This window comes from Lipotes vexillifer, unplaced genomic scaffold (genome assembly GCF_000442215.2).
Source record: "Lipotes vexillifer unplaced genomic scaffold, Lipotes_vexillifer_v1.1 scaffold957, whole genome shotgun sequence".
In the NCBI taxonomy this organism is placed as follows: Eukaryota; Metazoa; Chordata; class Mammalia; order Artiodactyla; family Lipotidae; genus Lipotes; species Lipotes vexillifer.
Genome location: NW_006791360.1, coordinates 776,091 through 798,206, shown reverse-complemented (window position 1 = coordinate 798,206; position 22,116 = coordinate 776,091). Strand labels below are relative to the sequence as shown.

The 22,116-nt window shown below is 36.4% G+C and overlaps 1 protein-coding gene across 1 annotated transcript in view; it reads left to right on the top strand.

Annotated features, from left to right (window-relative positions):
* The first annotated feature begins 8,317 nt into the window (after positions 1-8,317).
* PIK3CB (phosphatidylinositol-4,5-bisphosphate 3-kinase catalytic subunit beta) overlaps positions 8,318-22,116 on the top strand; it is a 111,218-nt gene continuing 97,419 nt past the window's right edge. The window contains exons 1-3 of the mRNA XM_007464363.1: positions 8,318-8,482; positions 11,484-11,709; positions 20,189-20,412. Coding sequence (XP_007464425.1) covers positions 8,330-8,482; positions 11,484-11,709; positions 20,189-20,412 — 603 coding nt within the window. The 5' untranslated portion in view covers positions 8,318-8,329. The remainder of the gene's footprint in view (positions 8,483-11,483; positions 11,710-20,188; positions 20,413-22,116) is intronic.

The following is a 22,116-nucleotide window of genomic DNA, read 5'->3' as shown; positions in this document are numbered from 1 at the left end:
CTTAGTATTATCTGAGCCTAGATCTGAACTTTATTTATTTACATAAAAATATAATACACAGCATTTTTTACATGATTTTTTTTTTTTTTTTTTTTTTGCGGTACGCGGGCCTCTCACTGTTGTGGCCTTTAACGTTGCGGAGCACAGGCTCTGGGCGTGCAGGCTCAGCGTCCACGGCTCATGGGCACAGCCGCTCCATGGCATGTGGGATCTTCCCGGACTGGGGCACGAACCCGCGTCCCCTGCATCGGCAGGTGGACTCTCAACCACTGTGCCACCAGGGAAGCCCTACATGATTTTAATACATTAATTTTGGAAGATATAAACTTGGAAGATAAAGATTTGTAAAATCAATGGCACCCGTGGCTTTTATGACATTTGATCAGTCTGAATTTGTAGTTGTCACATCCATGGTGATTTTATGTATAGATTCAAATCTCTGACTACTTCATTGTGTAGGGGTATGGTTATGTCCAAGTATTCACATACTGAAATATACAGTCTTATTTTCTTTTATTTTCCCTTTATATTATAATTAGGACATTATATGAGTATATTTTGAAATTGGCTATATATGTATGTAAATTATATGAATAATTTCATTTCAGATTTTTAAAGTATTTGTAAAATACTTATTTAGAAAGAATATTGAATATGAAGATTGATAAACCAGTCTCTTAGGTAGTATTTAACTTAAAGTACTTTGAAAACCTTTAGAAGTGGTCTAATAAAGTGCTTTTATTAAAGTGACACACAAGTACGGCCTATATGTTAGGCTGTAATTACATGGTATATGTCTATCTGTAGTGTTTATAAAGTCTGACAACCATTCTAACTCAGTCATTAGTAACTTATTAATATGGTAATATCAAGGTAGAAATTTATGTACCTGGACGTAACCTTTCATTACAGTTCACTTTCAGTATCTACAGAGGTTTGGTTCCAGGAGCCCTCACAGATACAAAAATCTGCCAATGCTCGAGTCCCTCATATAAAATGGTGTAGTATAATGAATAAATACAGTCATTATACTGTATCTGTGAAATTTTGATACGTGGTTGGTTGAATCTGCAGATGTGAAAGCCATGGATACAGAGGGCCTACCGTATTCCCTTTGATAATTCACTCCTTTTTGAGAAAAACATTTCTAGTTCTCATTTTTTTTTTTTTGCGGTACTCGGGCCTCTCACTGTTGTGGCCTCTCTGGTTGCGGAGCACAGGCTCCGGACGCGCAGGCTCAGCGGCCATGGCTCACAGGCCCAGCCGCTCCGCAGCATGTGGGATTTTCCCGGACCGGGGCATGAACCCGTGTTCCCTGCATTGGCAAGCGGACTCCCAACCACTGCGCCACCAGGGAAGCCCTCTAGGTCTCATTTAAACACAGTATTGCTTTCCAAGCATCGTCAGTATTTTGATGAATCATTAGAATCTTTCTGATGATTTTATGTCAAAAAGTTGATGTTTTCAATATGAGAATTTTGTCCTTGAAATAGAAGATAGAGGGATAAACAGCAAGGTCCTACTATACAGCACAGGGAACTATATTCAATATCCTATGATAAACCGTAAAGGAAAAGAGTATGAAAAAGAATGTACTTGTATGTGTAACTGAATCACTTTGCTGTACAGTAGAAGTTTACACAACATTGTAAATCAACTATACTTCAATAAAATAACTTTAAAAAAAGTCAAGGATAGGGGAATTGATTTTGGAGATTGGTGTGATGTTGCTTTAGTAAGCAAAGAGCATGGTTAACTGTAAAACTAAAGGATTAAACTTTACGATGCATTTTGAGATGGCAGGAGAGAAATACTTGACCCTTGCAATTTACTGTGCCAGTTCGTAATGCTATTTATTTATTTATTTTTAGCGGTGTCGGGTCTTTGTTGCGGCCCACAGGTGTCTCTAGTTGTGGCACATGGGCTCCAGAGCACCTGGGCTCTGTAGTTGTGGCACGTGGGCTCCAGAGTGCATAGGCTCTGTAGTTGTGGCACGTGGGATCTTTGTTCCCTGACCAGGGATTGAACCCACATCCCCTGCATTGGAAGGCGGATTCTTAACCACTGGACCACTTGGAAAGTCCCTAAATCACATTTTAAAGGGGGACTTCCCTGGCAGTCCAGTGGTTAACACTCTGTGCTTCCACAGCAGGGGGCATGGGTTCGATTCCTGGTCAGGAACTAAGATCCCTCACGCCGCGCAGCGTGGCCAAAGGAACAACAACAACAACAACAAAATCACTTTTTTTTTTTTTTTGCGGTACGCGGACTTCTCACTGTTGTGGCCTCTCCTGTTGCGGACCACAGGCTCCAGATGCACAGGCTCAGCGGCCATGGCTCATGGGCCCAGCTGCTCCGTGGCGTGTGGGATCTTCCTGGACTGGGGCACGAACCTGCGTCCCCTTCATCGGCAGGCGGACTCTCAACCACTGTGCCACCAGGGAAACCCAAAAAATCACTTTTTTAATGATCCAATGTAATTGTTCTAGTGATTTGCGTAGAATTCGAATTCATTCATTCTGACAGAAGTAAATATTTATTGAGCCAGAAATAGTAGGAGGTTGGGAAGCTCTCACTAAGCAACAAGCTTCAATATAGTGTGCTCCTGCTTTGACATAGATATGCCCTGGTGCTTGGGTGCACAGAGGAGTATTAGGGGTGGATTCCAAGAGTCTAGAAGACTAAGAGTTGGTCAGGACATATGTAGCTGAGGACAACCTAGGGAGAGGGGTGATAGGTTAAAGGTAGGGGGCAGGAGAGAGTATGGGAAATGCTGGCAAGTATCAGCAGTTCAGCAAGGCTGGATTAAGGATAGTATGTGTGGGAGTGTTGAATGACATATCTAGAAAGTAAGAAAGGTAGGGGCCCATTAATTCATTCTTGTAATTCATTTTAGGTGTGACTACTTCATAAAGAAATTCTTAAATCTGCCATAGTGGTTTTGCCTCTGATACCCAAGAAGTTTAGAATTTGAATCTGGGGAGTTGATGCTGTTGGGTAGTGAGGTGCAATATGTCTCCTTGAAAAGGCTGCTGCTCTGGGCTCCAGAGTCTCAGGAAGTCTCATCATTTCCAGTTGTCTGGTAAGGGTGAGGTCTCAGAGTTTTTGTTTTTATAGTTTCGTGCTCCTGTATTACTATGGATATTCATCAGGTGATTTGGCTTCACTTGTGAGAATCTTGCCAAAAATCTATGCTGAAGAAACCAGGGGAGTATACAGGTTTATCTTGATTGTAATTCTGTGACAGTTGGCTGATGTTTCATAAACTCATCTCAGTTTTAAATGCTAACTTTAGTTTGTCCTGTCAGCTTTTGTTGACAACTCCTAACTCATATGTAGTACTTGGTGTTCAGGAGATGGCTTTTCCCTGTTTGTCTTTGCATGGTGGTATTTGAAGGTAAGCAAAGCATGGTCTTTAAAATTAGGTGTAGCATGTTTTCGTTCCTCAAATATTTCTTGAATGCCTAATACTTGGAAAGTTGAGAAGCTCCTCCACCGAAGACAGTCTCTAGAGGCTGTTCTGCAGTGATTTGCCTAAAGCGTTTCTAAGATCAGCGACAGTTAATGACGTCTGTAGTAACTTTGTGTAATCTTGTTCTTGTCTGTGAAAGTTTATCAGTTTAGAATTTCTACGTATAAACGTATGATTTCTCTGTACGCTGTGGTGAGAGACAGTATTTTAAGAAGCATGGCACAAGACCTCAAGGAACTTACAGTCAACGTAATGTGGTTTATTATGGTTAAATGTCTCAGACTCTTTTTATGGTGCTTTAGTAGTCATTATGTAGAGTGTGGTGTTGGGCTCACCCTCTAGAGTTAGACCCAACTTCAAATCCTAGGACTGCTGCTTTCTATCCATGAGATCTCAGATTTTCTAAGTCTCAGGTGCTTCTTGAGGAGTAGTAGTATTACCACAGGGTAGTAGTAAGGATAAAATGTAGTAACATATGTAAGACTTTAGTAGAATGCTGACACATAGTAAGTACTTACCTTTAGGTGTTATGAATTCTATTATCCTGTGAGTTTTTTTTTTTTTTTCCTTTTCTTTAATTGTTGGAGTAGGGATAATACTGTTTGGTCTTAAGTTCATTAAACAATTACAAATGGCTACTATCTGCTAATCACTTTTGGGGAAACAAAAGTAGTTGAATATATGTGGCTCATAGCTCAAAAGAGCTAACAGTTTTTGAATTAAAAAAATTAATAAATAGCAACAAACATGGGGCTTATTATATTCCAGGCATTCTTTACTCAGTGTTAATAAGTATGCTATGAGGTAGTTACTGTTGTTTTCACCATTTCACAGATAAAGGAATTTAAGTAGGAAGAAGACAAGTGATTTGCCCAAGATCTCTCTGCTAGCGAGTGATGGAGCCAGGTTTTACAACTAAGCTGTTAGACTCTGAGAACACAATATTTAATCGTTCTGTCCTGCCTCCAGAAACAAGGCTTGCACATCTGAAAGATTCAGGACCTTTATGGCAGTGTCAGTGCGGTGGATCTAGGCTATGGGGTGTAAGACTTAGGAGGGAGGAATCAGTAACGGCCAGGATGTTCAGTAAAGGGAGAAAGCTGTCATTTAGCAGAACTTGCAATGTGTCAGGCTCTCACATATTGGCTCCTTCATTTGTCACAGTGTTCCCAGGAGGAGCATTTTATTATGAATCCCTTTTTTAGTTAATGGAGGCTCAGGAAGTTTAAGTGACTTACCAAAATTCACATAGCTGGTAAATGGTATAGATGGGATTTTTTTTTTTATCTTTTATTTTTAAAATTAATTTATTTTATTAATTTATTTTTGGCTGCGTTGGATCTTCGTTGCAGTGCGCGGGCTTCTCATTGCAGTGGCTTCTCTTGTTGCAGAGCATGGGCTCTAGGCGCGCTTCAGTAGTTTTGGCACACGGACTTCAGTAGTTGTGGCTCGCGGGCTCAGTAGTTGTGGCTCACAGGCTCTAGAGCGGAGGCTCAGTAGTTGTGGTGCGTGGGCTTACTTGCTCCATGGCATGTGGGATCTTCCCGGACCAGGGCTCAAACCTGTGTCCCCTGTATTGGCAGGCATATTAACCGCTGCGCCACCAGGGACGTCCTTAGATGGGATTTAACAAAATCTTATTTACGAAAATAGCAAACATATGCAAAAGCAGAGGAGTAATACGGTGTACTCCTCATCACCCAGATTCAGTAAATACCAACATTTCGCCTCTCATTTAATCTATTTCTGTCACTTTTAAAAACAGTTTTATTGAGGGATAATTGACTTAAAGTAAACTGCACATATTTAAAGTGTATAATTTGATATATTTTGACATATGTACACACCCCTGAAACCATCATCACCATAATCAAGGTAAATAAACATATCCACCACTCCCAAGAGTTTCCTTGTGTCCCTTTGTAATCCCTCCTTCTTACCTTTTCCTGCTTCCCTGCCCTCTCCCACACAAGGCAACCACTGATCTGTCACTATAGACGAGTTTACATTTTCTAGACTTTTATATAAATGGAGTCATACAGTATGTACTCTTTTTGTCAGGCTTCTTTCACTCAGCATAATTATTTTGAGATTCATCCACATTGTTGAATGTGTCTGTAGTGGATTTTTGTTTGTTTTTGCTTTTTTGAGTGTGTAGTATTCTATTGTATGAGTGTACCACTTTTAAAAAAAAATTCATTCACTTGTTGATGGACATTCGAATTTTTCCCAATTTTTGGCTAGTATAAATAAAGCTGCTATGAACAGTTATATACAAGTTTTTACATGGATATATGCCTTCATTTCATTTGGGTATATATTTAGAAGTGGGATGACTTGATCATATGGTAGGTGTATGTTAAGAAACTGCCAAACTGTTTTCCAAAGTAGCTCTAGTGTTTAACATTCCCATCAGCAGTGTATGAGAGTTCCAGTTCCTCTTCTTCCTTGTCTACACTTGGTATGGTTGGTCTTTTTAATTTTAGCCATGTAAGAGGTGTGTAGTGGTGTCTTACTGTTGTTTTAATTTATATGACTAATGATATTGAGCCCTTTTATCATCCATCTATCTCCTTTGATAGCCTCTGTTCAAATCTTTTGCCAATTTAAAAAAACTGAGCTGTTTTTCTTTTTTTTTTAAACAAATTTAGGAATTCAGGATTTTCTTTTTTTTTTTTAATTTTTATTTATTTATTTATTTATTTTAGGCTGTGTTGCATCTTCATTGCTGCGTGTGGGCTTTTCTCTAGTTGCAGTGTGCGGGCTTCTCATTGCGGTGGCTTCTCTTGTGGAGCACGGGCTCTAGGCACGTGGGCTTTAGTAGTTGCGGCACGCAGGCTCAGTAGTTGTGGCGCACGGGCTTAGTTGCTCCACGGCATGTGGAATCTTCCTGGACCAGGGCTCGAACCCATGTCCCGTGCATTGGCAGGCCAACTCTTAACCACTGCGCCACCAGGGAAGCCCTGAGCTGTTTTCTTATTATTGTATGTTGAGAGTTCTTTATGTATGCTGGATACAAGTTCTGTATATGATTTGTAAGCATTTTCTCCTGTCTGTGGCTTGTCTTTTTATATTATGGACAGTGTCTTCCTTAAGAGCAGAAGTTTTTAGTTTTGGTGATGTTCATTTTATCAATTTTTTATTTTATGAATTGTGCTTATGGTGTCGTATCTAAGAATTCTTTGCCTAATCCAAGATCACAAGCTTTTCTCCTATGTTTTCTTCTAGAGGATTTACAGTTTTAGTGTTTACATTTAGGCCTACAATCCATTTTGAGTTTATAATTTTTGATGTGAGATATGGATTGAGCTTCATTTTCTTAGCATATGGATGTCTAGTAATTCCAGCACCATTTGTTGAAAAGACTGTTTTCTCATTGAATTACCTTTACATCTTTGTTGAAATCAGCTGCCCATTCACGTTTTAAAAAATGGAATAATTTAAAGCAAATGCCAAGCATAGTTTCATTTTATCCCTATATATACTTCATTATGTGTCTCTGACTGATAAAGACTGGTTTTTAGAAACATAACATTCCATTATTATACCTCACAAAATGAACAGTTCCCTTACAATTATCTGATATTTAATCCGTATTTAAATTTCCCAGGTTGTTTCAAATCAGTCTCCAAAGTTGACTAATAAAGGGTTTTTCTCTATCATTATTGTCTCACATTTGTATATATTTCATGTGTTTCAATCCATGGATGTCATTATTGTTTTTGATGCCCCAAAATGCTTCAGGTTGGTGCCTGTCTCTTTTTTTTTTTTTTTTTCCTTGCGTTATGCGGGCCTCTCACTGTTGTGGCCTCTCCCATTTGCGGAGCACAGGCTCCGGACGCGCAGGCTCAGCGGCCATGGCTCACGGGCCCAGCCGCTCCGCGGCATGTGGGATCTTCCCGAAACGGGGCACGAACCCGCGTCTCCTGCATCGGCAGGCGGACTCTCAAGCACTGCGCCACCAGGGAAGCCCTCTCTTTTGACACGATACTTGAATGTTTTGAATAAATGGGATTTGAACCTTGTTTTGTTTTTTTGTTTTTTTTTAACTTCAGTGCCCATGTTCTTCCCAGGATTATTGTTGTGCTTTCTTGAAGGAAGCCCTTAAGGAATAGATGAGACTTAAATGGCCCAGTTGAAGGGTGCATTTGTTGGAATAGTGGTTTGGTATGGGCAGTGTCAACATATCTGTGAACATAGGTCTAGCAGCAGGAGACAAAAAGCACTTGTGGCACAAGAGCCTGGATTGTGGAGTAATCAGAGAAGCAAAGGAAAACAGGCCAGAGTCATAGCATAAAGGGCCTTGCCAGCTGGTTTGGGGGATTTGGTCTTTTTAATACTTTGGTGGTGGGTCATGGGACTAAGTTCATGACATTTTGTTTCTCTCATGAGCTTGATAGAAAATTATTTTTGAAGGAAGGCCCTCTTGATTGCCATTTTTCATGGAGTTTGCCAAGAAAAATTTGGTTGAAGAAGCTGATATCAATTCTCTAAGTAAAGTCTGGAGAGAATCCCCTGTTGAGTGGTTGTTAACTGGATTTCTCAGGAGCCTGTACTCCTTAAACCTTTCATCTTTCACATAATAAGTCATATACTTATTATGTTGAATTTGAATCAGTATGGTATATGTACATAATTTATGTAGTGATAACCAAAAGTATTTTTAAGTTATGGTGGCTTACTCTTGCTTAACTTAATTGACCTCCTGTTACATTGTTGGCTATATTGAAATCCAAGGACTAATTATGGATTGGTGAGCTTTATCATGTTTTAGTATAAAATTTGGCTAATTAATTCACTAAGTTTTACTTATTGATTTCTAGAGCCCCATGGTTATGAGTGTGCTTCCGCTTCATAATGCCTCCTGCTATGGCAGACATCCTTGACATCTGGGCAGTGGATTCACAGATAGCATCTGATGGCTCCATACCTGTGGATTTCCTTTTGCCCACTGGGATTTATATCCAGTTGGAGGTACCTCGGGAAGCTACCATTTCATATATTAAACAGGTATGTTATCAGGCTGAATTTCTATAAACATAGCTTACTTACTATATCACTTAGGGGAAAATGTTCCTCCATTTTAGAATGTTATTAATGTAAATCATATGGTAAATTTGAGAGAAGTTTATATGTCATTATATTTTAAAGATTTTGATCCATACTGTGTCTTGGATCTTGTTTATTGGCTATATAAAACATTCTCATTCTCACTCCCACTCACTTTTAATTTAAAAAAAAATCCACGTGTGATACCTGAATGAAGACAAATTAGCTTATGTTAGCTAGTTTGAAAGGCTTGTTCAGGTTATCAAAAGGAATTTGACATTGTTCTAGGATGTTTTATTTTGAGGTAAGATCTTTGTATGAATTGTCTTTGAGCTTATCACCTTTTTTTTTCTCAAGTGATTTTTCGTTGGTTGTCTCTTCTCTCCTTTTCCTTCCCTTTCTAATCCCCATTTTCTGTCCCCATCCCCACTATTTTTCATGGTCACTCTGGGGGAAAAAAAGGTTTTCTGCTGTTCAGTAGATTTTTTTCCCCCAGTAACGAATGCTATGTCCTCATTTGAAAGCAAATTCTTTCACATAACAAGGCTTGCATGTTTTGTTGGATGATTTTTTTCAAGCGAATTGGTGAGTACTATTGATTTGTGAAGATTATGACTTGTAAGTAAAATTATTTTCCTAAACTTTCTCTTTAATGTTTTTCAAATAGCTGAACCCAATATGGAAATTGGGGTTTATGACATATTTAAGAAAAAGTATTTATGACAGACCTTTTTAAAGCACTTGACTTTGGACAACCTTTTAACTCTTTTCCAAGCTTCTTCATCAGGGAGACATAAGAATTCTAGAACTGCATAATCCCTTAAGTGAAAAGGGATCACTTTTTAATTGTTTTGGGCACCCTACAGGGGCAGATAGTACACTTATTTTTATAGTCAGAAGTGACAGGTATGGATGCCTGTGGCTATAGCTGAAGCTGAATTAACCATTGAAACCTTGCTCCTTTAAAAAAAACTTACTGTTGTAAAATATGTATAACATAAAACTTTACCGTAGGAGTCATTTTTAGGCACACAGTTTCTTGGTATTAAATATATTCACAGTGTTGCCCAATCCATCACCACTGTCCATTTCTAGCACTTTTCATCATCCTAAACACAGACTCTGTACTTAGTAAATAATAAACTTCCCCTCTCCTAGTCCCTGGTAATCTCTATTCTAGTTTCTGTCTATATGAATTTGTATATTCGAGCTACCTCATGTAAGTGGAATCACACAGTAGTCGACCTTTTGTGTCTGGTTTTCTTAATTAGCATAATATTTTAAAAGTTCATTCATGTTGTTACAGGTATCTAAATTTCATTCCTTTTTAAGACTGAATATTATTTCATTGTATGGATATACCACATTTTGTTCATTCATCTTTTGATGGACATTTTGGTTATAACCATCTTTTGTCTTTTGTGAATAATCCTGCTCTGAACATTGGTGCACAAGTATCTGTATGAATCCCTGCTCTCCATATGTTGGATCATATGGTAATTCTGTTTTAACTTTTTAAGAAACTGCTAAACTTTTTTTTTTTTTTACAATGACTGTACCATTTTACTTTCCCACCAGCAATGCAAAAGGGTTCCAGTTTCTCAAAATGCTAGCCAACACTTGTTTTCCTTTTTTGTTTTTTTAAAAAGTAATAACCATTCTTATGGCTGTGAAGTGGTACCTCATTTTAGTTTTTAATTTTTTTTTGCGGTACGTGGGCCTCTCACTGTTGTGGCCTCTCCCGTTGCGGAGCACAGGCTCCGGACGCGCAGGCTCAGCAGCCATGGCTCACGGGCCCAGCCGCTCTGTGGCATGTGGGATCTTCCCGGACCGGGGCACAAACCCATGTCCCCTGCATTGGCAGGCGGACTCTCAACCACTGCGCCACCAGGGAAGCCCTCTCATTTTAGTTTTTATTTGCATTTCCCTAATGGCTAATGATTTCAGGCTTCTTTTCATGTTCTTATGGACCATTTGTAGAATTGTCTGTTCAAGACCATTGCCTATTTTTTAATTCAATTGTTTTTTGTTGTTGAGTCATGGGAGTTCTTTAATGTATTCTGGATGGTAATCTCTTATCAAACATATAATTTGAAAATAATTTCTCCTATTCTGTGAGTTGCCTTTTCACTCTCATAATAGTGTGCTTTGATACAGAAAAGTTTCTAATTTTGATGAAGTCCAATTTACCTATTTTGTGTTATTTTTTTTTTTGCCTAGCATCAGTTTCTCTTGTTTGTTTCATATAACTGAATCTGAGGATTGGCCACGATTTTTATCCCTCAGCTGTTGACTTCTGTCCTGGTTGCAGTTAAAATATGTAATCCACCTTGTGTTTGTGTGATGACCTTTTATATGATCTCATCCAGGAGACTTCAGGGGAGATCATGAGAAATTGATTCTGCTCATCCTAACAGGACAGTGCTAGTTAATGGAGATAACTCTGGTGAATAGAAAAGAATTCAGGACAAAAATAATGTAAATTTTGTATGGAGGTGATAGATGATACATACTTTAAATGTTCTTTTTTTTAATTAGAAATTATTTATGTTCACAAGAATGCTAAATATGGAAGTCTTCAGTGATTCTTATTCTTCATAGATTTTCACGTTTAATACTTTTGTTTATATAAATGCATTTTTTTTGCATTATACCATTATATTACTTTACAAAAATGGGTTAAATACCATTCATATTCTCTTACAATTTGCTATTTTTAAAAGGAACCAACCTTAATATATCTCGTATAGCTTTCCATGTTACCGTGTTTTTCTGTTTTATTTTCACAGTTCTGTAATATTCTGTAATTCACTTAACTGATCTCTTATTGCTAAGCATTTTGCTTGTCCTCAGTTTTTGAGTTTTCCAAAGAGTGCTGCAGTGAACATCCTTGTAGATATATCTTTGTGCACTTGAGCAAGTATTCCCATTTCAGAAAATGTCTTATTACTTTTTCCTGCAGATGTTATGGAAACAAGTTCATAATTACCCAATGTTTAACCTCCTTATGGAAATTGACTCCTATATGTTTGCATGTGTGAATCAAACTGCTGTATATGAGGAGCTTGAAGATGAAACAAGAAGACTCTGTGATGTCAGACCTTTTCTTCCAGTTCTCAAATTAGTGACAAGAAGTTGTGACCCAGGGGAAAAATTAGACTCAAAAATTGGAGTCCTTATAGGAAGAGGTAATTTAAAAAATTCTTATTTTGAATTTTCAACATGTTTGTTGCTATCTGTATAAACATGTAGTAAGTATGATCTGAGACGTTGCTTTGCAAGGTGTGGTCCATGGACCAGTGCTGGTCTGTACATTGTTACCAGTCTGAGATAAAGTAAGTATAGAAATTGAGAATAAACTTCTCTAGCGATGTGATATTGCCACAACATCCAAGGGTGTGTGTATTTTTTATCTTTTTCTTTTCCAGTGACTTATTTTTTTTTAATTTATTGAAGTATAGTTGATTTACAGTTTTGTGTTAATTTCTGCTGTATAAACAAGTGATTCAATTATGCATAAATGTACATTCTTTTCCATATTCTTTTCCATTATGGTTTATCACAGCATATTGTGTGTATTTCCCGGCGCTATACAGTAGGACTTGTTGTTTATCCATTCTATATATAATAGTTTGTATCTGCTAATCCCAAACTCCCAATCCATCCATCCCCCTCACCTACCCCTTGAAAAACCACAAGTCTGTTCTGTATGGCTGTGAGTCTGTTTCTGTTTTGTAGATAAGTTTTTTTGTGTCATATTTTAGATTCCACATATAAGTGATATCATACAGTGTTTGTCTTTCTCTTTCTGACTTACTTCACTTATTATGATAATCTCTTGGTCCATCCATGTTGCTGCAAATGGCATTATTACATTATTTTTTATGGCTGAGTAGTATTCCATTGTATATATATACCACATTTTCTTTATCCATTCAACTGTCGACGGACATCTAGGCTGTTTCCATGTCTTGGCTATTGTGAATAGTGCAGCTATGAACATAAGGGTGCATGTATCTTTTTGAATTATAGTTTTGTGTGGATATATGCCCAGGAGTGGGATTGCTGTATCAAGTGGCAACTCTATATTTAGTGTTCTGAGGAACCTCCATATAGTGTTTTTCATGGTGGCTGAACCAAGTTACATTCCCACCAACAGTGTAGGAGGGTTCTCTTTTCTCCACAACCTCTCCAGCATTTGTTATTTGTAGACTTTTTAATGATGGCTATTCTGACCAGTGTGAGGTGATATTTCATTGTAGTTTTGATTGGCATTTCTTTAATAGTTAGTGATGTTGAGCATCTTTTCATGTGCTCGTTGGCAATCTATATGTCTAGTGAATGATTTTTATTTTATAAAAGTATTGGGTTTTTGCAAATTTGAAATAAAAAAGTTGTTCCTTTGCCTCAGGTACTTTGAGAAGCCCATTTTTAGAGATGCATCCTAAGTTTCTTGTGAACTACCCGTAATTTATGCACAACTGTATGCTAACCGAGACTTTAAGCTGATTGATGTTTCCATAAATTTTACTCCATAAGTAAAATTATCTTTTAAGTAGAAGTTACTTTTATAGCAAGTCAAGATATATCATGCCCACATTATTCTTTGCATATTAATTTCAGGGAGAATTGTGAGTAACACAATAAACACGGAGCAGTCTCTCTTGCTGTAGTAATCTTAGATGTCTAAAGGGCCAATGGTATCCTGCCTTAGACAGGGTATTAACTTGAATTTGCTTACTGCAAGGGATTACTGAGGAGGAGGCTTAAAATACAAAACCAAAAATATCTGAAGAGTGTTGGATTTGGATTGGCTACCTGTATTGATCACATTCACTCTTACAGGATAATATAGTACCATCCCCTTTAAGATAGTAAGTACCTTTAAGATACTATTCTTTGATTTGACCTATAGTTAATTCAGGCTAGCTAATGATTACACAGTGGGACTAAACTCTTCCCTTTGAGTACTTAGAACAGAAGCTTGTTTATTTACTGAATGACACCCTAGTATTTAAAAATGTTTGATCATTTCAGATCCTGGCTAGTTTGCTTTGGCAATGACTTCTTCCCCCATTAAATAGTCTTGTAATTGTATACCATACAGATTTTTCAAAAATATATTAATAGCTTCAATAGAAAGCATTTCGTTCTAGTTTTTAGAGTTCCAAAGATTTTTTTAAAACTTTTAGTTATTCTCCATTAGTAAAAATTTTTCCTTTGAATTAGAGTATATGTAAAAGTAGAAAGAATAAAAAAATCACTTATAGTTTTATCCAGGACAAGAATACCCACTGATAATATTTTATATAGTTCTTTTTAAGCAGTTTTGTGTGCGTGTTTGTGAAAATATTGTTTTTCTGTATTTTTCTGCTGATATTTAGGGAAGCTGAAATATTTGACAATTCAAAAGGTTAGCATCACAGAGAGAGTTAACTTTTATGAGAATATAGGTGTCTTTTTGAGATTTACCATCTTTTCAAAACTTAGATCACTGTGCTTTCTTTGGGTCTTGATCTCCAAAGCATATGGAATCATTAGCCACCATTATCTGTACCTAAGCTTGTCAGATTTACCAAATAAAAATACAGTAGATCCATGGGATACTCTTAATGCCAAAAAGTCATTCACTATTTATCTAAAATTCAAATAGAACTGGACATACTGTGTTTTTTTTTGTTTTTTTGTTTTTAAATTTGACAACTCTAACTTCACCCTGCTAACAGCACAGAGATCTAATATATATTAGAATTGAATTTCTCTTTCTATAAACAATGTACCATATTTCATATTTCATTTAGTGTATAAAGCTTATTGTACAAAAATTTTTTTATGCAATGTGCCCTGCAATTTGAATGACTAAGAAAATGCCACGAGTGTTTTATTGCATTGAATTAAACAGCTTATAAGCTCTTAAAATTTATAAATTGTACTTTAGACCCTCAGCAGTTTAGGAAAGCTGGCCTTATGATCATATACACAAATTCAAATGTTAACAGTCATTTAGGAAGTTGAGTAAGTCTGTTCTGATGTTTTAGAATGAAATTTTACTTTAAATACCTAACAAGTCATTTTTTGCAGTTGCTGATTTGTATGTGATGACTACAACCGGGACTTTGTGAGGTCATGCCTCCTGGGAAAACAATGAACAATTATTTCAATTTAACTTCAGGAACAAGTTTGCTGCCTCCTCCTCCCCAGCGAAAACAATAGAACCTTTACAGACATAACTGCCCTGACTGATCTAAAAATACCTTTTCCTGAAAGATGATATGCCTAATTATTTCATTTTCTGTTTATTCTCAATAATTATTTATAGAGCTACTGCTGGGGTTCTGATTATTCTCTGTAGAGAAGGTACTTGTTACTCCTGCATTAATTTCTCCAAATACCCAGTAGTAAATCTTGATCAGAGGATTTTGTCAGCATCCTGAAAAAAGTATTTGAACACTTCCTTTTTCTCCTCACCTATCTAAAGCTGTGGCATACCTTAAAGTGAAGGAAATACATAGTGTGTAGGATTTTAACAGTATCTTTAATATGAAGAAATTGTTCATTCAGTACTTTTTTAATATCAAAAATTTATATTTGACTGTAAACTATACAGTTCTCTTATCTTAAAATTTAAGCTTTGCTAACAAATTTTCATACCACAAGACATATAGGCAATTAACTAGGCTTAAAATTAAATTCCTTAGCCTTTTTATTTTTGGCAAAGTTTCTATTTTTAAGAGATCTTTATAGTAGTTCCTCATTTCAGGCTTCATCCATTTCTTCCTTTTTCTTCCTTTTTTCTTTTTCCTTCCTTCCTTCCTTCCTTCCTTCCTTCCTTCCTTCCTTCCTTCCTTTTTTTGTTTTAATTTTTATTGGAGTATAGTTGATTTACAATGTTGTATTAGTTTCAGGTGTACAGCAAAGTGAATCAGTTATACATACACATATATCCACTCCTTTTTTTTCTTTTAGATTCTTTTCCCATATAGGCCATTTCTGAGTATTGAGTAGAGTTCCCTGTGCTATACAGCAGGTTCTTATTAGTTATCTATTTTATGTATAGTAGTGTGTATATGTCAATCCTAATCTCCCAATTTATCCCTCCCCCCGCCGTATCCCCTGATAACTATTTGTTTTCTACATCCATGACTCTACTTCTGTTTTGTAAATAAGTTCATTTGTACCCCTCCTTTTTTTTAAGATTCCACATATAAACAGTATCATATGATATTTATCTTTCTGTGTCTGACTTACTTCAGTCAGTATGACAATCTCTAGGTCCATCCATGTTGCTGCAAATGGCGTTATTTCGTTCTTTTTTATGGCTGAGTAATATTTCAATGTACATATGTTCCACATCTTCTTTATCCATCCCTCTGTCGATGGATGTTTAGGTTGCTTCCGTGTCTTGGCTATTGTAAATAGTGCTACAATGAACATTGGGGTGCATGTATCTTTTCAAATTATGGTTTTCTCTGGATATATGCCCAGGAGTGGGATTGCTGGGTCATATGGTAGTTCTATTTTTAGTTTTTTAAGGAGCCTCCATACTGTTCTCCATAGTGGCTGTACCAGTTTACATTCCCACCAACAGTGTGGACCGTTCCCTTTTCTCCACACCCTCTCCAGCACTTGTTGTTTGTAGATTTTTTGATGGTGGCCATTCTGACTGGTGTGAGGTGATAATGTCATTGTAGTTTTGATTGCATATCTCTAATAATTAGTGATGTTGAGCATCTTTTCATGTACTTTTTGGCCATCTGTATGTCTTCTTTGGAGAAATGTCTGTTTAGGTCTTCTCATTTTTTGATTGGGTTGTTTGTTTTTTTGTTATTGAGCTGCATGAGCCATTTGTATATTTTGGACATTAATCACTGGTTGGTTGCTTTGTTTGCAAATATTTTCTCATTCTGAGGGTTATCTTTTTCTTTTGTTTATGGTTTCCTTCTGTGCAAAAGCTTTTAAGTTTAATTAGATCCCATTTGTTTATTTTTGTTTTTAATTGTCATTACTTTAGGAGGTGGATCAGAAAAGATCTTGCTGTGATTTATGTCATAGAGTGTTCTGCCTCTGTTTTCCTCTAAGAGTTTTATAGTATCTGCCCTTACGTTTAGATCTTTAATCCATTTTGAGTTTATTTTTGTGGTGTTAGGGAGTTTTCCTCTAAGAGTTTTATAGTATCTGCCCTTACGTTTAGATCTTTAATCCATTTTGAGTTTATTTTTGTGTATGGTGTTAGGGAGTGTTCTAATTTCATTCCCTTACATGAAACTGTCCAGTTTTCCCAGGACCACTTATTGAAGAGACTGTCTTTTCTCCATTGTATATTCTTGCCTCCTTTGTTTTGTTGTTGTTGTTGTTTAAAATATTTATTTATTTATTTATTTAATTTTTTTTCTTTTTTTTTTTTGGTGGTGTGTGGGCCTCTCACTGTTGTGGCCTCTCCCGTTGCGGAGCACAGGCTCTGGGGGCACAGGCTCAGCAGCCGTGGCTCACGGGCCCAGCCGCTCTGTGGCATGTGGGATCTTCCCAGACCGGGGCACGAACCTGTGTCCCCTGCATTGGCAGGTGGACTCTCAACCACTGCGCCACCAGGGAAGCCCTAAAATATTTATTTATTTTGGCTGTGCTGTGTCTTAGTTGTGGCACACAAGATATTTGTTGTGGCATGTAGGATCTTTAGTTGCGGCATGCGGGCTTCTTAGTTGCAGCATGCAGAGTGTTAGCTGTGGCATGCATGCAGGAACTAGTTCCCCGACCAGGAATCACATCCTGGGCTCCCTGCATTAGGAGCGTGGAGTCTTACCCACTGGACCACTAGGGAAGTCCACTTGCCTCCTTTGTTATAGATTAGGTAACCATTCATCAGTTTCTTAAAAAGCAGATTGTCAGAGATTGGGATTTAGTGAGTCTGGGATGTATGAAATAAATCTGTACTTTTCAGTTGACTCTCATAGTTATGTGAAAATAGTCCCTTATTTATATTATATTGAGAAAAATTACCAAAACAATAGCAATTGCAATTCAACAGTTTATATTGAGTGTTTATACTTGAGAACCACAGCACTGAACTTGGGTAATGTGGTCTTTGTCTGCTTGGAGCTCACAGTCCAGTGGGAAATAATGGATCAGTAAACAGACAGTTACAATACAATGTATAAGCTGTTATAAGTCAAGGAGGGTCACTTAAATCAACTGGGTGAGTCAGGGCCTTCTTCCTCTTTGCAGACAAACAGCTAAACTGTGACTTAAGCGCTCATTAGCAGTTGAGTAGGTGAAAGGAGATGGAAGAAGGAAAACCAAGTGGGAATGGCATATAGGAAGGATGGCCTATTCAAGGAATAAAAGAAGTTGACTATGATTTGCTTAAGGGGACAGCTAGGATAAGCAGGAAGTCTAGAGAGGCAACCGGCTTCAGAGCATGCAGAGCTATCCAGGCCATGTAAAAAGTAGAGATTTAATTCATAAGAGCAATTGGGAAGCTATTGAAGGGATTTAAGTTAGGTGAGTAACATCATCAGATTTTCATTTTAGAAAAATTATTTAGGTTGGGGAATGGAAATGGATTGGAGGGATTAAGATTGTGAGTAGAGAAATTAATGAAAAACTGATGTAGTAATTAATCCATGGGAGAGATGATTGGTAGCTAGGATTAATGTAATGGCTATAGGACCTAAGAGAACTAGATGGAGTTGAGAGACATTTAGAAAGTGGATTAGACATGACTTTTAGTAGATAAAGGGAGATAAAGAGTTTGATTTTTGTTAGATGTATCTATTATTAGGTATTCATTTCCATGTCCTTATCTGTAGTACTGATGATCTGTGAATAGAAATAGTTTGAACAGTGCAAAGGAAGAAGCTCTAAGATACTTAAGGTAGTTCGCTTAAATTACAGTTCATTCACATAGCTGATTTAGAGTAATATATTTTATTCCAGATCTAAAACTATCCAAGAAATCATATTTTACCTTCAAGATTTTACCTTTGTTGTATTATGGAACTTAAACATTTTAATTTTTCTATATTTAATACCTCAGATCAATGCTAATATTTATTTTAGAAATAATGACTGTTTTAATAGACGTAAATATACAATGCAGGTAAGTCTACTATCAAGATAACACCCATTGACGTGCATATATTCAAATGATATAGTATTGATTTGGCCCTACAGAATGAAAAGTAACAGCTTGCCGCACTGTGCTTCCCTCTCCAACACTATGAAATGCTGTTAATATTATCTCAATTTTCAAGGCAAAAATTTATATGCATTCTATATTCTTTCTTTTGAATTTGCATAAAAGGAATCTTGCGAGACCCACTGTGTCCCTGCTTTATATATTTAATATATCTGGGACTTTTATCCTAACAACACAGATCTACTTCATTCATTTTAGCACTTGTACCACTCTATCATGGTATATGGATGTATCTTAATTTTTTTAACCAGGTCTTAATGATTATCTTTAGGTTATTTCCAGTTTTTTATTTATTATAAACAAAGCTACAGTGAACATGCTTGTACTGATATCATGTTATCTGTACAATTATTTCCATAGATTTGTGGAAATAAACAATCATGCAAATGAGAACAGACTTTTTACTCAGAGCTTGCTATAATAAAGTAATTTTGTGTTTGGCAGTGATTCAAAGTCAGGCAGGGGAGTGATAAAGTTTCATGGTAGAGAAAGTGGATGGCTTTCATGTATGCCTGATGGAAGTTGCTGGCAGGAGGAAGCGCAAGGTGGGCTCACGAGAAGCTGGGCATCTTACGTGGTTGGTTTGGGGAACATATTTGACTTTCACTGGTTGGTCCTGAGTCTCTCAGGTTGCACTTCCTCGTGGTGGAATACCAGGGTCAAAACTGTGTGTGTGTGTGTGTGTGTGTGTGTGTGTGTGTGAGTGTGAGTTCTAATAAATATTAAATATGCCTATTTCTCTTCTGTCCCTTCCAGCTTAAGGTTTTGTCCAACTTTAAAATGTTTGCCAATCTGATAGGTAAAAATTAATGCACATATAAAAATTGATACATGTTCTTCTATTATTTTAGATATCTAGAATTATTTATTAGAATAATTATAAGCTTATGAACAGGCTGTTATATAGTTATCTTCATGGCAGAAGTGGTTCATAATTCAGTACAACAAAAAATAGTTTTATGTTTATGAGATTTTTGACTGATATGCTATAACCATTGTTGAAAAATCACAGTAAACTGAAAGTTTATAAAATTGAAGTTTGCTGAGTTTTAAGTAATAACTTGAGTTTTAGGCTTATTTGTAAAGTTTTCAGATTCTTAGCCTTTCTTAAATATTTTAAATGTGATTTACTTGATTTGTAAAGAAAAACTGGCTTTTTCATATGTGGTTTTAAAATAGTACTGTGAATTTCAGTGATTATCTTTTTAAAATTGGTAACCAACTATATTTCTTTAAGAGGTTTCAAGTTTGTATTCTTTAGAAATCTAATTGTATGTTCATCTTCTATACATGAAGTTCGTTATTTTATGTTGAATTTTTTTTATCTTTCATAATATTCTCTTTATCTTTCATAATATTTTCCTGTTCAGTTTTGTTGGCTTCCTGAAAACCAAGCATCCAAATTATCTTTTTTTGAGTATATTTTGTATTCTCTTAGCTACTCAAAATGACACGTTTAAAATTTTTTTTAGGTTTGCATGAATTTGATGCCTTGAAGGATCCTGAGGTGAATGAATTCCGAATAAAAATGCGCAGATTCAGTGAGGAAAAGATTCAGTCGCTTGTGGGATTGTCTTGGATGGATTGGCTAAAGCAAACCTATCCACCAGAGCATGAACCATCCATTCCTGAAAATTTAGAAGATAAACTTTACGGAGGAAAGCTCATTGTGGCTGTTCATTTTGAAAATTGTCAGGTAGTATTATATTATTTTAAGAAATACTTTATAATAAATTTGTGAATTTTACCAGAATGCAGCACCAATGTTAGAGGAGGCTGTTGCTCACCTAGTAAAGACTGACATAGATCATTTTTAGATTTAAGATGGAAATATATTTTGGATTATGTGACAACCTGAAGTGACACATCCTTTGTACATATATGGTTTTTTGATGCATTTTTGTCTATATCGGGGTCTGCAAACTGCAGTGGTTTTGAATGGTTTTTATATTTTTTGTGGGATGTAAAAAACTCAAAGAATTTTGAAGGATGTTAAAAAGAATAGAAAGAAGAATATGCGACAGATACTCATATGCTGTTAGCAAAGCCTAGTTCTTTAGAGAAAACGTTTGCCAACCCCTGGTATAGATAATGTTGTTTAATGTAGATATAATTTTATTTTCTCATGTGATTTTTCTCTTGTCTATAAAATGAAAGGTTTGATCAAAGAGCTCTGTTTTTCCATTTTCTTACATTTGCATTCTGTGAATATGTGAACTAAGTGCCGGTTCTGAATTGGGCATTATAATAGAGTGTATGTACAGTTAATCTGTATCTGAATGTTCATAGCAATTTTACAAACTAGATTATGCTACTGCCTTTGTATGAAGTGTGCTCATTTTATCATCTAGTCTCTGGCCTTGGAATTAGGGTAGGAGTACAAGGATATTTTGTTTTGTTCTTCAGTTACTGTGATAACAATAACAAAACCTTTATCAGTAGCCATTCTATGTTGAGCACTTTACTATGCCAGGAATTATGAAAGGTATTTTTGAAATATATTCTCTACTTCTCACAACAACCCAATAAAGTGTTGTTATTTTAACCCGATTTTATAGTGAAGAAACTGAAAGGGAGAGAAGTTTTTCTTTTGTGCCCTGCTTCATAGCTGGTCAGTGGTAGAGCCAGGATTTTTTCCAGGTGTTTCTCATTTTATCAAGTCGGCCTTCCTTCCAAAAACATGTTATTAAGTATTTGTTAGGTCAGATGTAAAAAAAGGATCCTACATTCAGGCATTTTGCAAAGGAAGTTTGTCTAGAGAAAAAAAAAAGAAAACAACTTGCCACTCTATACTGAGATATATTGAGACTCAAGTTCAATTTAAGCCAAGAATTGGATATCATAAAGTGTAAAGGTCAAATTTAAAATACTGTTTAAGGAATTGTGCATTGTTGAAAAAGTTGAAATAGGGAATTTTACTGTTAAAAGGTGATTAGAATTCAACTTGAAAATACCTGCTCCGGGCAGTTTGTCCATCTAGGTCAGTTTGAATTTCATCACATCTGGGTCAAACCTCTACTGGACATACAAATTTTAATGTGATCATCATTGTAACAAAGTATATGTGAAAAGAAGTGTTTTGAAGTTAGAAGAGAAATATAGATGTAAAATCTTATTGGATTCAAGCATAGAACTTAACAGTGAAAGGAGTTTAGACATCATCTAGGCAGACTCTTTATGTAACATAATAATTCTTTTCACCATCCTTTATATCCTGTGTGTCTAACCAAATACATCCAGTTGCTATGGGAGCCCTCTGCCTACTGAAGTAGCACGTTTTCACTGTGAGCAAGCACACATTTAAATTTTGAATTTAAAAACTTAAATTCAAACTAGCTTTCTGTGACTTCTGCTCATCTGGTTATACTTTCTTATTTAATATGTATCCATTCAATCTCCC